At 33.8% G+C, this 15583-nt stretch overlaps 4 protein-coding genes across 4 annotated transcripts; 2 read left to right on the top strand and 2 right to left on the bottom strand.

Moving 5' to 3' along the window:
- The first annotated feature begins 2041 nt into the window (after positions 1 to 2041).
- LOC122591056 (vesicle-associated protein 4-1-like) lies at positions 2042 to 5105 on the top strand. The gene is made up of 7 exons (XM_043763249.1): positions 2042 to 2462; positions 3035 to 3105; positions 3246 to 3327; positions 3441 to 3559; positions 3650 to 3727; positions 3804 to 3923; positions 4142 to 5105. Exons 1-7 carry the CDS (start codon positions 2207 to 2209, stop codon positions 4199 to 4201), a joined length of 786 nt encoding a protein of 261 aa, XP_043619184.1. The 5' UTR covers positions 2042 to 2206; the 3' UTR covers positions 4202 to 5105.
- LOC122591055 lies at positions 5030 to 6730 on the bottom strand. Its single transcript, XM_043763248.1, has 2 exons — positions 6183 to 6730; positions 5030 to 5616 (listed from the first exon to the last, which is right to left on the bottom strand). Exons 1-2 carry the CDS (start codon positions 6609 to 6611, stop codon positions 5254 to 5256), a joined length of 792 nt encoding a protein of 263 aa, XP_043619183.1. The 5' UTR covers positions 6612 to 6730; the 3' UTR covers positions 5030 to 5253.
- Positions 6731 to 7915: 1185 nt separating this feature from the next.
- LOC122594632 lies at positions 7916 to 9334 on the bottom strand. Its single transcript, XM_043767063.1, has 2 exons — positions 9106 to 9334; positions 7916 to 8888 (listed from the first exon to the last, which is right to left on the bottom strand). The coding sequence occupies exons 1-2, from the start codon at positions 9332 to 9334 to the stop codon at positions 8092 to 8094; spliced, it is 1026 nt and encodes a 341-aa protein (XP_043622998.1). The 3' UTR covers positions 7916 to 8091.
- Positions 9335 to 14847: 5513 nt separating this feature from the next.
- LOC122593718 (dynein light chain 1, cytoplasmic) lies at positions 14848 to 15549 on the top strand. Its single transcript, XM_043766166.1, has 2 exons — positions 14848 to 15131; positions 15264 to 15549. Exons 1-2 carry the CDS (start codon positions 14994 to 14996, stop codon positions 15420 to 15422), a joined length of 297 nt encoding a protein of 98 aa, XP_043622101.1. The 5' UTR covers positions 14848 to 14993; the 3' UTR covers positions 15423 to 15549.
- The last annotated feature ends 34 nt before the right edge of the window (positions 15550 to 15583 follow it).

Below are 15583 nucleotides of genomic sequence, written 5' to 3'. Positions count from 1 at the left end.
AAATTGGTAATTAATATAAAATTTTTTAAATTAAAAGGTAATATACAATAATTTTACTGCATGTTTAACCGTATCAACTAAGATTAACAAAATCCTTTTTATATACATAACTTCATTCCATGCTATATGTATTTTAAGACAATGTGAAGTAAATATATCAAAGATATTCTATTTGAGTATTTATAAGCAACCAACATAGATAAATTTATTGCATATATACCAACCACCAAACTTGCCCCATAATCGTTTAGTGACTAGTTTCTAATGTGCTGGCATTACAAAGTTTTGGATTGTATGCCATGAAAGTGATCGTCCTTTAACTTAAAGCCACTCATAAAAATATTTTTTCTTACAATATGAAATGATAGAACATTGATATTATTGATAATACCAAATTGATTTACAAAAGGTTAAGAGGTAATTAATTATATGTTATATGCTAATCAAGTATGCTTTTATAGGAGGAGATTAAATAATTAAGTACGTTTACAATCATCGTTGTTAGTTAGTTAATTGGTTAATTGTGGGAGTTGTGTTTAATCATCAAGTCTCCACTTCAAACAGCTAAGGATACACCTACTTGTCAATATCAAATTACTAACACCTTTCCATATATGACACTTTACCTCCTTAGATAGTGGTCTATATACATACACCCCTCTGTACTTTTCTTTTGCTACTAAACCTTTTCATGTCGTAATACATGTTGTTGAAGTTTACTAGTCTTTCATTCCAAAATTTAAACACCTAATAAAAACCAACAGCAACAAAACCAATCCCACAAATACGTGACATAGAATATGTCTGATGTAGACTCCTATATCATCATATTCAGAGATCTCATCCAGAGTCGGCTTAACCTTTTTGCTAACCTTAAACAAAACCATATTTGGGGCCATTTTTCAAGTCTATACAAAAAGCTCTTCTCTTCTATTTGGACTCGAAGTCTTTTCCATTTTTGAATGAAACGAATCACAAAATCCGTAGAAAACTTTAGAGTGCAAAAATAAAAAAGAAATACCGATTCGTAGGAATGGTGAACCACCTAAATCAGCCACACTTGGAACTTCGAATTATACAGATTATTAGTCTTTGAAATTGTGAACCACAAAAACTATAAAGTTGGACTAACTTCGCTAAGTTGGGCTTGAAATTGTGAAGCACAAATTGAGATTTTCATTTTGACTTAGGATCGTGGTGTGTGTTTTTCCAATTCTATAGGGTTGTGAGTTTTACTTTATATGCTTTCTTTATATATTTACAGCAATTATTCATTCACTCATGTGATAACAAGACTTTACATGATCTAAAAACTGAAAGCCCGAAAATTAAAAAATTTGGGGGCCCTAAAAAAGTGGAGGCCTAAAGCTATTGTTTGGCCCACTAAAGCTATTGAGCTAGCAGTGATCTCATCAACCTAAAAAGTGTCAGATAATTAAGTAGGGCGTATAAGTTGATTAAAAAACCCTTCTAGCGTAACAAACTTGTTTTATCAGTAACCCCTTGAATTAAATTTTTTTGATACAATAAATATGATCACGAAAGTTCTAAACCATTCAAAAGTGAAGAAAGATAGGTAATGAGTCAGGTCTTACTTGGTCAAAAAATGAAATATTTTATTTTGACTAAAGTGGAGAAATCATCTAAAATAAAAAGTCTTTCTTTATGTATATTGTATGTCATAATTTATGTCCTTATCTGTATCGTTCTAATTTTATCGGATGTCCCTAAAGGGACAATGTCTGTCCTTAAGTATAGGTTTCATTGATTATTGAGTAAAGAGAGATGACGTTATAGCAAATATCCCACATGGAATTACACACATTATGTTAATGATTGAGAGATAACATGATTCCTTACCTCCTTAAACATGTTTATTAGTGGCTTTAAACTCTTATATTCAATATCCTATAAGAATGTACCTACATAGGGGGTGAATTGTATCATGTGCCAAAATTGAGGGAAAATTTTGTAAAACAAATTTGCAACATAATATCTCAAATATATATGTATTTGTTGTGTAAAGTCCATTTGGGTACAGAGGTACAAAACACAACAAGCCATTTGAAGACAGAGCTCACTTTCCTTATACTACTACTCTTGCATGATCACAATATATATCACATACATGACAACCAAAGTACTCGATCGACTAAATAACATCCCATTTTAAACCGTAGTTAATTTGTTCTTAGTAGACATTATTATGCCTATCTCTAGCCACCAGCGTTCGCATATAGATGGAAAGAAGTGGAAATTATGTCCCTTTTGGCAATCTGGAACAGCTCCCGCCTCTTCTTCTACGCAAAGTTCTCAACTTCAGAGTCAAAAAAGCCACGAAAAAGGTGCGGCATCAAACGGTAACAGTCGGTCTTCAAACAAGGTATCATCTGTCGCAAAATCGCTCCTGCCAGCTAGACGAAGACTACGCCTTGATCCAGCTAACAACCTTTACTTTCCATGTGAGTATTTTTGTTATATGTCATATCATTCTGATATGTGCCATATCTTAAGATTTTACATATATTAAGATCTTCTTTTGTATGTATCAAACTTTTACTTTATGACTTGTAAACGGATGATGTGACAGCTTATATGGTTGTCAAGTCGGCAAAATACTGCTTATGTGATGCAAGGGTCACAAAATACATATCAATAAATAATAATTCTCCGTAATAATGAGCTTAAAGAATGATGCATAGAAAAACCAGTTTTTAAATATGGTACATGATTTATTATAGTGTTTTCTTGTAAAGTAGAATATTTTTAAAGCCATTCAAGCCATCTCTAGCGGAAAATGCTTAATTATCCCAATTATCTACCTAATCACGGTAATAATAGACACTTGACGATAACCTACGTGCTGTTGACCTTTGTATATGCACTGATTATCATCAAGTGTCTGTCGGCAGGATGCTTAGGAAGATAAATACGAGGATTTAACATTTCTCGATTGATTTAGGTACGGTCTTGATGGGAATAACTATTTCTTAGTAGATTTCTGATAGTTCACTATGGTTTTTTGTTATTGCAGATGAGCCTGGTAAACAGGTTAGAAGTGCGGTTCGCATGAAAAACCAAAGTAGCTCTCATGTTGCCTTTAAGGTATGTCATCTATTTTTCATTTTTTTGCACATATAACACAAGGATCATACTATTATGCATAAAAGTTCAATTTATAATTTCATGGGGGAATAACTCTAATTTGCAAAACAAATTGTGTTTATGTATGTTGATCCCTTTAGTTTCAAACTACTGCGCCAAAGAGCTGCTATATGCGACCTCCTGGTGGTATTCTGGCCCCCGGTGAAAGCATTATCGCTACAGGTAACAATCTTCTTTTTGCATAACCATACAAGTTGGATGTGGATTATATATAATATGATGGTTAAGTAAATTAGTTTCAATTTTGTGTGCTTACTGACACAAACTGATGTCAGTTTTCAAGTTTGTTGAGCAACCGGATAAAAATGAAAAACAATCGGATCGAAGGAGCAAGGTTAAGTTCAAGATCATGAGTCTCAAGGTCACCGAAGGAACAGACTTTGTTCCTGAATTGGTAACTTGCTTTTTTTTTCTGTTATCATCTTTGATAGTTTTTTGGAAAATTTTCTGTGAGATATTCAACAATATGTTCTGTTTCTTGTAGTTTGATGAGCAAAAGGATGAAGTAGTTGTTGAACGAATTTTGCGTGTAATTTTCTTAAATGCAGAACGATCTACTCCTGTAAGTTGATTGATAACTGGCATTGGCATGTACTATTAGTTAGTAAAATATCTGACGTTAATGTTGTTGTATCCAGGCATTGGAAAAACTAAAGCATCAGCTTGCTGAAGCTGAAGCTCAACTAGAAATATGCAAAAAACCTCCAGCGGATCCACCTCTAAAAGTTGTTGGGCAAGGACTTATCATAGATGAATGGGTACGTTATTGACCCTTTTCTAATGATTCAGCTAGGCAATTATCAGTTCGTATTCCCTGAACGGATTGCGATTAGTCACCTATATATATTTACTTGTTGAGTTGATCCTAGAGTAAAAAATTTTATTACAAGTACTAAAAATTGCCATTTGTTGCCTGGCATTCTTCTTATGGATGTTAATACTGATTTTTACGTGACATATGATTTCTTTATTTCAGAAAGAACGAAGGGAGAAATATCTTGCTCGACAACAGGTTGAGGCTGTAGATTTGATGTGAAGAGTTCTCTATATCATCAGTTTGTATCTTGTTTTTTAATTTTTTTATTTTCAACCATCTCCTTGAGCTAGTTATGCTATGTGGTAGCGGTTTCACAGAGGTCTAGTTATGCTGGACAATTTATAAAATTACTATTATACAAGCCTTTACAGCCACATTGCCTCATTGGCTTTGTGCTTCCAACGTGTAACAATCTATTTTTACGCTTCCAACCTCGTAATGGCATTTAAGAGTACCGGTTTTGTATGGCCATCCACTGTATATTAACTAATGAGAACAAAAGAGCAACAAGATGAGATAGCATGGTAGTAGTACTGATACATTGAACAAGGCTCATAAGACAATACTTGATTATGACATATCAGCATGGTGCTAAAGAATAAGACAATAAACATTAGCCGGTTTCAAGCAATTGGTTCATCTTAAGCCCAACCTTACTCTAAAACCTCCAACCCCTTCCTACCTCTATATAAACCTGCAATCCGATTCACAGCCTTCAAACACATTCATCTTCGTCAATTGTTTCAGAAGTTCAAGAAATGCAGGCTGTCAACAAGGCTTGTTTAATCGTGACGCTGGGAGCTGTAATAGGACTAAGGCATTGTACGTATAGATCCAAACCACATACCATTTGGCAAGTAGTTGGCCCATCGGCATCCCAAGGCAGACTATGTCCGGTTGCATCAGACTCAACAACCGAGGTCTCAAGAAAAGGAAAGAAGCCTAGAGATGTTATAGAACCATTGAGGACTGTAGTCTATTTGAGTTGCTGGGGTCCCTATCAATAAGCTCAACAATCTTCTTCATGATGTAATATACAAATGCGTCTTAGAACAGTAAAGCTGTAATAGATTGTATTTATGATGTAATTAACAAGATTTTAAGCATTCCAAACTTCACAAAACACCTACTCAAACTAACAAACGGGTCTATAACCAAAATTTAGTTGTACAATGAAATCTCAGAAGTACTACTTTTCTATTTCAATCAATCATGTAAACACAAATAAACAATGGCCAGACAAATAAGTCAATCTGTTAGTAAAACTCGACTCAGATATTTGCTGGTAGCTGAATGCGCTGGGAACCAAATATATGCCGCGACCCATGTTGCTGCACAAATAAAACAAGACCACATTTGCTGCTGTTGAAACCTTGCCAAAGGCCAAAATCTAGAGTTCCTGTTATCATCTTCTTGGGAGGTTGATTGTTGACAGAGCAGAGCTTTGCGAGCTTTCTGACAACAAAATCATTGACAAGCATACGGCCTTTGTTGTCACCACCCTGGCAGTCGGTTACAAGTCCACTTTCGTAGAGTGCCACCATGATGTCTGCTCCCTGGCCGTCAGATTTGGCCCTAAAGGTTCCATTTAGAAAGACTTTCAAGGATTCTGGTGTTGGCCTCTCGAATGTTGCCTACAAGCAACATGATAAAAATAATTAGTAAATCCACCTAAATTAGATATTTTTTTGAGCCAAATCAGTATAAAAACACAGATTCATTACAACTCTTGGGTTGGCAATAATAAGAAAACACACACCTATGTTTAACAAATTACATCCAAATAATAAGAAAACACAATTTCTAATCCAACTCCTAAACTAACTCAAATATTTCTAATTCAGTAATTGAACCATGTTCTTCTCCTTGAGACAGATAAAGTATTATCCTCCGTCCCATATGAAGGGTCTTAGTTTGACTTTTTGAGTCTTTTCCTATATATATATATATAAAATATAAAATATTATATATTTTATATATATATATATATATATAACTCTTGATATAATATATATGAATGGATTGAGTTTTGAATCTAGCTTTTATTGTATAACTTTTATTAACTAATATATAACACAAACAATTATATTTCGGGGGAAAAAAAATTACAAGTCAAACTAAGACAATTAAAAAGGACGGAAGAGTAATATTTGTCAATAAAATAATAGAGTAAAGAAAAGAAGAATGATCACGTGCGTGCCTGAAAAGAAGGAGGAGGGAATCTAGGAGCATTAACAATCTCAGCAATCAAACCATCTTCATCGTTTCCAACAATCTGTTTCCTACCTTGAACAACAACTTGTGGTGTAAACATAGTATCCAAACACAAAGATTCCACATAATCTTTTTGTCTGACTGTCCATTGGGCTGACCCAAATGGATCTTTCCATCCATTATAATCCCAATAATCAACATGATATCCCATTAATATCACCCCTACTTCCAGCTTAAAATCCCCTCTTCCTAGCCTCGAAAACAGTAGCTCTGCTTCTGGTGACGTGGCACACCCTTGTGATGAAAATAGCTCCACTATTATCGGTCCTCCTGATGCTAATGATGGTTCGTTTGATGTGGCGGCTGTGTTGTCTGGTGTTTGTTTTTTGAAACATGAGAATAGTCCACGTCCCATGGTTGTGTTTTTTGGGTTTCGTCTCTGGTGATCGGAATCTGGCCGGAGAGATTTATATAGTTATAGATATAGAAGATGTATATGTGTTTTTTGGGTTTGGATTCGGATGGAGAAAAAAAAGTGAATGTTTTTGGTGGGGAATAAAAAGGTACAGATGTAAGAAAAAAAGATGCAGGTGGTGGTGAGATGGGGGCAGATGGGATTACAAGTTGTGAAGCGTGGTGTACAGTTGGAGATTCGTGAGGGGTGTGGAAATAGGGAGTATTGGAGTGGAAAGAAGGAAGGGAAAAGAAGTCGGTGACACGTAGGTGGGATATGGCTATCTGTGATTCGGTGAGATCTGGTGAGATGGGGGCCCATCATACTTTTCGACTCTCAGTGGATGGATGGTTTGGTTTAGATTAGGAAAACCGAACATAGCATTTGTCAATGGATGGATGAAGGCATGACCATGGCTAAAAATTGACCCGATCCGTTTAAATCCGAAATCTAACTGTGTAATAAATTCGAATCCGTGATCCATTTTTTTTTCTTATCGAGCGGGTCACTTCGGATCAGGGTTGAATGGCTTCGCTTCGGTACTAAGATTTAATGGACATTTGTTCATCACGCGTCAAAACTCGGCTCAACCTGACCCAACCCAAAACCCGACATTGTAACAAAATTGAACTTGTAATCCTGGCTGTTACCTTATCGGGTGGGTCGGTTTAAGCCAGGTTCGACCGGGCCCGACTAGGTCTCAGGTTTTGAGGTCATATACCCATTTAGATGGTTGGATGGAAACGCAAACCAATAAGGTTTTCTTTTTTTACTGAAAATAAAATTTTGCTGATATTTATTTTTATAAAAGAATTAAGAAAGATTTTGTTAGATGAGCAAATTGATAAGGTTTTTTCTATTTTTTATGTCTTAGATATATATTTTTTTAATTTGAATATATCAAGTCAAAATAAAATTTCATGAGTTAAAGCATCACAATAGTATCTTTTTCAAAAATCTATTTTTTCTTTAATAAAAAAGTGTAACATGTTTTAACAAAAAAGTTTGCTTTGATAAAACGCTTTTCAAGATCTTAAAGTTAATTATATATAATACATTAATTTAGTAAGAAAGACATAATTTATAGCTTTGAATAAATATTTATATACTTCCTGTACAACTTTTGAATATGTCAAGAATATTCAAGACATATAAATGTATAATCATTAAATTCTTTTGATAGTGGTTTAATAATCTCTGAGCTGATAGTAAATTAGTGATCGAATCATTAATAATGTTACAGACCCGAAAGACTTGAATATATATTTTGCAATTAGATTTCCATTGGAAAAGCATGTTGCATTAAGATAAATGAACAATATTACAATAAGATTCAAACAAAGTCATTAAATAAGTAGAGATTAAACATCAATCCAAGGATTTATCATTAATTAATCATTTATAATGAATTTATTCATGATCAAGTCATATTCTTCACTCTTCATTTCTTGCAAACAATCCCATTTCCATGAAACAATCCTTTAGCAGAACAATCCAATGCTCCATTCTGCATCACCTCTACTTTGTTCTCTTTCTCCACAACTTTATTCTCATCAAAGATACAACTTGCACAATCAGTAGATAACAATGTGCTTGTTCTATACTTGTCTTCACCTCCCACAACCGCCATCGCGACCCCTGGCTTTGCAGGGTTCTTGAAATCGGGCTGATAAGTCCTTCCCAAAACCCCTTCAACGTTATCCGAAAGTCCAACAAACCTAAACTGAACTTCCAAATGAGCAAAACAATCATCTGAAGGAACCTTGTAGCCATGGATTTTGTCATCTTCCGCGGTTACTGGCACTACATTAGCCAAAATCTCTACCACCCCAGGCACGGTCACAATAATGCTGTTTACAGCTGAAGTTCTCTCGATTTTAACTTCATCGTTCGGGGACTTCCATGTGGAAAGCCCACCGGTGGGTAGGGAGATTTCTTCCCCATCGAAGGAGAATTTAAGGTGGTCGATTTCGCTGTCCCATGTGGCAGATTTAGTGGCTTCTAGTGAGAAAGAGTGGGAGTTGAAAAGGAGACCCAATGCTTGGATCCATGTAAAGTCCCTGGATCGCCCCTCTGGCCTGTGGCCAATGAATCGGCCGTTTATTTGGAGGTTAGAGTCGGAGATTAAACTAAAATGCTCGTTCACCTTTCCGTGAAAGTAGAACACAATGCCGTCTCCCCCAATTAGGCGTGGGTCGTAACATGCTGATCCCGGGCTGTTGCAGTTTGCTTTAGGGTCTACAATAAAATAAATAAATAAATAAATTTGACACAACTTTTAATTAGTCAGGGCTTTTTGTAACATAAGTAATTAAATGTTGATTTGTTTCAGAATGAAAGATGTTAGAATTGCGTGCTATTTATAAACAAACTTTTACAAACACTGTGTTATCAGTCAAATTAAACGTGAAGCATGTACTAGATAAATCGAAAAGAGATGAAAAAGTGTTGTTACTTTTGCATTCGGCCTTGCATTTAGGAGAATAGCAGTCGATGCGACAAACTTTAGCCTTGGGGTCGTTGGAGACACTTGAGGGACATTCAGACGGGCAGTATAAGGTTTTTCCCTCGCAGCGAGACCAAGGGCCACAGTAAGAGCTTGAATATGCTTTCACTTGTGTGATTGCACAAGAAACCGCAATTGTTGCCAAAACAATCAAAATCAAACTTCTTGTGCTTGCCATTTATTTTTTTTTATGGTTTTTAGGTTAAGTTGATATGGAAATGAGCTTTCGAAGTGCTCTATTTATAGCTTCTAATTTGGATACAAGTTGTTTATGGTGTGACTCGGATTCATTCACTTCTTATTGTCAACCATATAACTTGTAAAAGCTTATAGCTTTTACCTCAAGTTATGGAAAATAAATTGGTTCTCAATAATCCAACTTATCTATCTTTCTCTTTTCAATTTTTTAAGGTTTTCTCTAAAGGTTCCCCGTATGACATAGAATGTTGGCTCAATCATAAATGTGTAATTCGGTTTTTGACACAAAATATGCTAAGCCAGGATTCTTCAATGAGTACTTATTTAAAATAGATATAGAGATTTTTCATTAGACGAGTGATATGCCCGCGCAATGAAACGGCGATGGTGGTAGCAACGCGTGGTGACGACGGGTGGTGGTGGTGACGGGCGATGGGGGCGGCAGTGGTTTGAAATGTAAAAGTAATTGATGTTAAAGGGGGTATTGTAGTTACTTTAAGGATTGAGGAGTTTATGTTGTAAATTATTTTATTAAGAGTATTATAGATATATTAATTGGGGATGTTTAAATTAATGAATAAAAGAGATGACTATTTTTGGTAGTTTGAAGTTGTAATTTAAGATTTGAGTGCGGGGTTCCTCTTTTATGTAAGAGTATAAAAATATAGAACTTGTTTGGTCTTGTAATTTCTACGCTCAATCATTCTTAAACTTTAACCTAATTTTCGGCCATAGTAGTGTGGAATACTATAAGACATAAACAGCCAGATGTAAAGTGGGCTAACTTGGTTTGGTTTTCAGAGTGTATCCCCAGGCACTCTATCCATATGTGGTTGGTTCTTAACATGAAACTCAAGACGCAAGATAGAATGAAGCCATGGGATGTAGGAGGGGCTGTAAACTTAAACCTCATGTGTTGCTCCCTATGTAACACCGGAATTGACTCACATAACCATCTCTTCTTTGAATGTTAGTTCTCTATGCAAGTATGGACATTAGTGAAGCCGTTTGCTCAAATGCAACTTGTACCAGCAAAATGTGAGAACATAATTAGCTACTTAACTCCCATCTCTAAGAAGAGATCGACACGTACAAAGTATTATAAGGAAGTTATTGGTTGGAGCTTCCACATATTTCATCTAGCATGAACGCAATGCAAGGTTGTTCTTAATCCTTGACACGGTTAAATTGCGTTTGTTGAATTTCAAGCTCAGAGATCAAGGAAGGAATAGACATCACTTGAAAGCTTGGAAAATGCCAAGGAACAAATTAATCAGCCCTAATGCATTGGAAGATGTTATCGTAGCTGCTACTTAGTTCTGGTGTTGTTGTCACAAATTGGAGATTACTTTGCCCTACTTCCTAGTTATTGTTACTTACCATCTTGGAAGTAATAGTGTTTATTGTTGATTAATGCTTGTAATATATATGGTATGTCATATATAAACGAATGTAATACTCTGTCACATTTCTTATACTGAACATTACTTACGTGTTGTTATAAAATCATCGGGGTATCCTATTACCCAAAAAAAAAATTTAACCTAGCTTGAATAAGCAAGATAAACAGATTATCGTACTCATTTAAATTTGCTCATCTATTCAACAACAAATCCCTTCTATTTCATTGAATCATTGGTTCGTAAGTTTAGATTCTTATCTACGAAAAGTTTGACCATTTTAATTTAGGACAAATATCTTTTATATTGGTCCCGGCTTTAAGTTTTAGCTTGTAAAAGTTTTCCTTCGATCTATCAATAACTTTTACTTATTTACAAGTTTTCCTTCGATCTATCAATAACTTTTACTTATTTGGCACCGAGTTCGGGTGTTTCAAGTTTAGATTTGGTTAAGTTATTTTTCTAGATGCCATTTTTTTAAGGTACCCCATGCCTTCAGATTTCACCCTCAACTTCTTTTAAGACCTTGTATTTTTTTTTTTAGATTTTGAGTTTGGATATGTAAAAGAAAAATCAAATTTTGCCGTATAAAAACGATCTTATTTAAGCTTGGAAGAATTATACTCGTATTACGCTTCATCATCATCTCATAAATTGTGAATATCCTCCAAATACAAATACACCTATTTAAAAAAAAAAAAAAAACAACCCTTTTAATTTGATATAAAAATAATCTAAAAAGCGTATCATCTTTAATAAATACTAAAAGAGAACCCTTAATTCAAAAATGGATTAATCTTAACCTTTTATTAAATTTATTTCTTATTTCTTTACCCTTAGATCAAGATGATGGCATCATCATTAACTCAATCTTTAATCAAATAAGTTTTTAGTACTTCAATTATGGATTAAACGTTCCAACAATACATATTATTAATTAATATTCTCATAATCATGTCAAAATTAATATGTCTAAGTTTTTTATACCCTTTTTGTTTCACATCATCATCTATTTTTTCTTTTAATTTTATTTTGATGATCCATCTTCCATTATAGTTTATTTTTTGTATTTGATTTTCTTACAAATAATTAATAAAAAATAATTTTGTATTGGATTATGGTTTAAATTAACCTTATGTTATAAGGTATAACTATACACACTTGATTATATATGATTAAGGTTGAAAAATAGGGTTGTTATTGTTTATAGTGTATCATTTGAATAAGCTCATAGAAGATATTGTGACAAAAAGTCATTATCGTGATATGAAAAATGTATGAATATTATACATCAACTACGCATCAGCATAAAAAAATACATATTTGCTTCCATATCACTATATACAATATCATGGCAGGTCAAGTTGTGTTCGCTAGAATGACTGACATCGATGCATCCAAGGAATCTTAGAACATCCGGGTTAAAGTTGTCTTACTTTAGAAGCAAACGTATAAGTACAACCCAAAAATTGTCCCATTTGAGTGTCTCTTTAATGAAGGGGGCGTTTAGAGAAATCAATAACTTCGCTATGGCTTCAATAAAGGAGATGGAGATTACATGCTTGTGGATCATAGGGCTTCTATAAAACCACTACTATTTGTGTATCAAATTATTTTGTGGATACCGTGAATCCTTATAACTTTTTATACTATACGTATTTAACTGGGAAAAAGCGTACGTTGTAATCTTCAAAAATATAATCATTTGTGATACTTCATAAAACTAAAAAACACTTGTCAGGTAGATGAAAAACCACTGTCAAACCTTAGTCTTTGAAATTATATTTATACCATGGTTGATTTATGAAAAAAACAACTGGTTTGTTTTCATTATTCTTATTTCATTTATTATTCTGTCATTTTTAATAGCTTTTAAGTATTTATTATACCACTGTGCTAGCTTTTTTATATGTTCAAGTGTAATTTTTTTATAGATTTTTTCCGCGTTTCACGTGGGTTATAATCTAGTTGGTCATAAAAAGAAAAAGCCACCACTTGGAGTACAACTATATGTGGCTTAGAATCTTATAAAAGCGCATGTTATTTCTCCCTTGAGTACAACTCCATCGATTGAGTATATATTGTAACGTGAGCTACATATTGTCTCACCCATCAACTATTGTCTCCATTAATAGTACTGTGGCTACTTGCATATATAGATGTTCTTTCATCATAATGGACTGTATAAATCACATCTTCGATACCTAGTTCTTAATAACTATTTGATTAATCGACCGGGTGTCATGTTTATGTACTTATGAACATGTTTAATTAATAAACATATATAAGTCCTTTTCTACATACAACGACGACGTACCCTTGCTCAATATATGTAGGGATAATGACATGTGAATTAGTGAACTATGATAAAATGTCTATGTTATGTATTGATCTAATCGGGGATCTATGTTATGTAACGAACTTACCAAAACTGTCTAAGTGATGCATGCTACCGGGTAATCTACAGGTAGCCGGTTACCATCCATTTTTTTAAGGGATAATGACTTGTGGATGTAGTGAACTATGACAAAATATCTATGTTATGTATTGATCTAATCGGGGGTCTATGTAATGTAACGAATTTACCAAAACTGTCTAAAGGATGCATGTTACAGGCTAAAGATGGACACCAATTTTTTCCTTTATTTTTTAATCTTAATAATTAATTTATTCATTTAACATATATAAATAAATATAAGTTATGAAAACATATATGTATATAAGTTCTGTAATTATATAAAAACTGTAAACACCTTCATATCTTTTGGCCGCCACCTACTCCCCCATTTTCCGATCAACCCTAACACAATCATATACCAAAAAATCAAAGATCTCAAAAATTAAAATCGCATTTGAAGATTACGATCTTTTATAAGGTCAAGAACCTGAAACCAATCACTACATATATTCTCAAACATATACACATTGACACACAAATCTAAGGGCACATATATACAAACCACACAAACAAACAATGAGAGACTAGGAGACGTATTCTTACATGGATTCTTGAATCATAACTTAGAATTGAAATGAGAAAGAATAACTAATTGCTAGATTTTAGTTAAAACAACAACACAACAAACTTAGAAGAACGCATTACAAACCTAAAGCTGAAAAGATCAAATCCCTTTGACCTCAGAATTCATCATTTCTCTTTTCGGGATATTAATAAATAACTAAATGGAAACAAGCAAATACCAGTTCTCAAATACTCGGGAGGAGTTGGAAACAATAAATAACATTCATCATTTAGACAGTTTTGGTAAGTTCATTACATAACATAGACCCCCGATTAGATCAATACATAACATAGACATTTTGTCATAGTTCACTACATTCACAGGTCATTATCCCTTTGGATGGTAACCGGCTACCTGTAGATTACCCGGTAACATGCATCACTTAGACAGTTTTGGTAATTTCGTTACATAACATAGACCCCCAATTAAATCAATACATAACATAGACATTTTGTCATAGTTCACTACATCCACAGGTCATTATTCCATATATGTAAGGTTGATGATCGATCCGTCGTTACAATTATTGTGCAAAATAACGACACCAACGGAAAACTACACAACACCCCTAGTGACCGACAAATAACACATATATGTCGATGAATCCCCTTAATGAATACACCTAGCTAGCTTTTTGCCGACTTCATAATTTTATTATTTAGTAGACATAAAATTTGTAAAATGGAAAGACAAAATGGTAGCTTATTAGTCACTAGTATTGTAGTACAACACATGGCTTCCTAATTTTTTAATATTTATTGAATTTTAATTAAAAACAAATGGTCTTTGATTTTTATAGATAGATTAAAAAAACCAATATGTAAATATTTCACACTTTAACTTAACTACTTAATAGTCTTATATATTCCCATCCCTATATATATATATATATATATATTGTCTTTTCATCTATATATATAGGCTTTTATTTTTGTGCCACTCCATTTAATTAGTTTGTGGCAAAGGCTAGCTAGCTTTAAACAGCACATGTTATTTTACTATAAATCGTGACTAGTTACTCACCACATAAATTCGAAAATCCATTTGTAAATCGACGTGGCTAGACATCGCCCGAAATATTCACTCTCATGATTATATATACTTCTCATTTTCATTCATATTTTTTGGTATCCACAAACAATATCGATCTCTTTTTCTAAAAATACACTTTTAATCATTTAATTTCTTGTGTGGGTAAATATTCTTGTAATTAACCATGTTAGAAGGCAAGGCTGTGATCGGGGAGACCGACATGCTTCAAACAATGCAAGATGATGCACTTCAACTCGCGGCTAAAGCACTTGATTTCTATGATGTAACGGAAGCCACAGAAATAGCACGAGTCATCAAACAGGTATAGAATTAGTGTATATATATGTCGGTTTTTGTCTACCTATTTGTATGAAATAATTAGGTGTATCGATAATTATATATTGTATGTACGTTCGCAAAATATAATGTAGATCGAATGTTTAATAATTTGCAGGAATTTGACAAGGTGCATGGAGGTGGATGGCAATGTATAGTAGGGACTGATTTTGGTTCATTTGTGACTCATTGTTATGGGTCATTTATCCATTTTTCGATTGGTAGTCTCGCGATTTTGCTGTTTAGGGGATCAGCAGCAGCTCCAGAGTTTGATTAATTTTCGGGTTTTGAGGGTGTAAAAGCTCTATCATATATATATTTACTGCCTTTTAATTTAGAGTCGTTCTTTTCTTGTAACAAGTTCATTAGCTGCCTTTGTTCAATATATACGATTGTTCGGCACAGTTGTTAGCTCCATTTTTAGAAAAGTATTAATTA

This window comes from Erigeron canadensis, chromosome 3 (genome assembly GCF_010389155.1).
Source record: "Erigeron canadensis isolate Cc75 chromosome 3, C_canadensis_v1, whole genome shotgun sequence".
Taxonomy (NCBI): domain Eukaryota; kingdom Viridiplantae; phylum Streptophyta; class Magnoliopsida; order Asterales; family Asteraceae; genus Erigeron; species Erigeron canadensis.
Note: the sequence above shows the minus strand (reverse complement) of the source record. Positions and strands in the feature narration are given on the sequence as shown.

What these genes read in the sequence shown, in the direction of transcription:
- LOC122591056 (XM_043763249.1), top strand. Translation starts at nt 2,207, where the DNA reads ATGCCTATCTCTAGCCACCAGCGTTCGCATATAGATGGAAAGAAGTGG. An exon ending in GCTCTCATGTTGCCTTTAAG is followed by an intron (nt 3,106 to 3,245) that starts GTATGTCATCTA and finishes TGATCCCTTTAG; the next exon opens with TTTCAAACTACTGCGCCAAA. An exon ending in ATGCAGAACGATCTACTCCT is followed by an intron (nt 3,728 to 3,803) that starts GTAAGTTGATTG and finishes TGTTGTATCCAG; the next exon opens with GCATTGGAAAAACTAAAGCA.
- LOC122591055 (XM_043763248.1), bottom strand. Translation starts at nt 6,611, where the DNA reads ATGGGACGTGGACTATTCTCATGTTTCAAAAAACAAACACCAGACAAC. An exon ending in TCCCTCCTCCTTCTTTTCAG is followed by an intron (nt 5,617 to 6,182) that starts GCACGCACGTGA and finishes TGTTGCTTGTAG; the next exon opens with GCAACATTCGAGAGGCCAAC.
- LOC122594632 (XM_043767063.1), bottom strand. Translation starts at nt 9,334, where the DNA reads ATGGCAAGCACAAGAAGTTTGATTTTGATTGTTTTGGCAACAATTGCG. An exon ending in ATGCAAGGCCGAATGCAAAA is followed by an intron (nt 8,889 to 9,105) that starts GTAACAACACTT and finishes ATTTTATTGTAG; the next exon opens with ACCCTAAAGCAAACTGCAAC.
- LOC122593718 (XM_043766166.1), top strand. Translation starts at nt 14,994, where the DNA reads ATGTTAGAAGGCAAGGCTGTGATCGGGGAGACCGACATGCTTCAAACA. An exon ending in TAGCACGAGTCATCAAACAG is followed by an intron (nt 15,132 to 15,263) that starts GTATAGAATTAG and finishes AATAATTTGCAG; the next exon opens with GAATTTGACAAGGTGCATGG.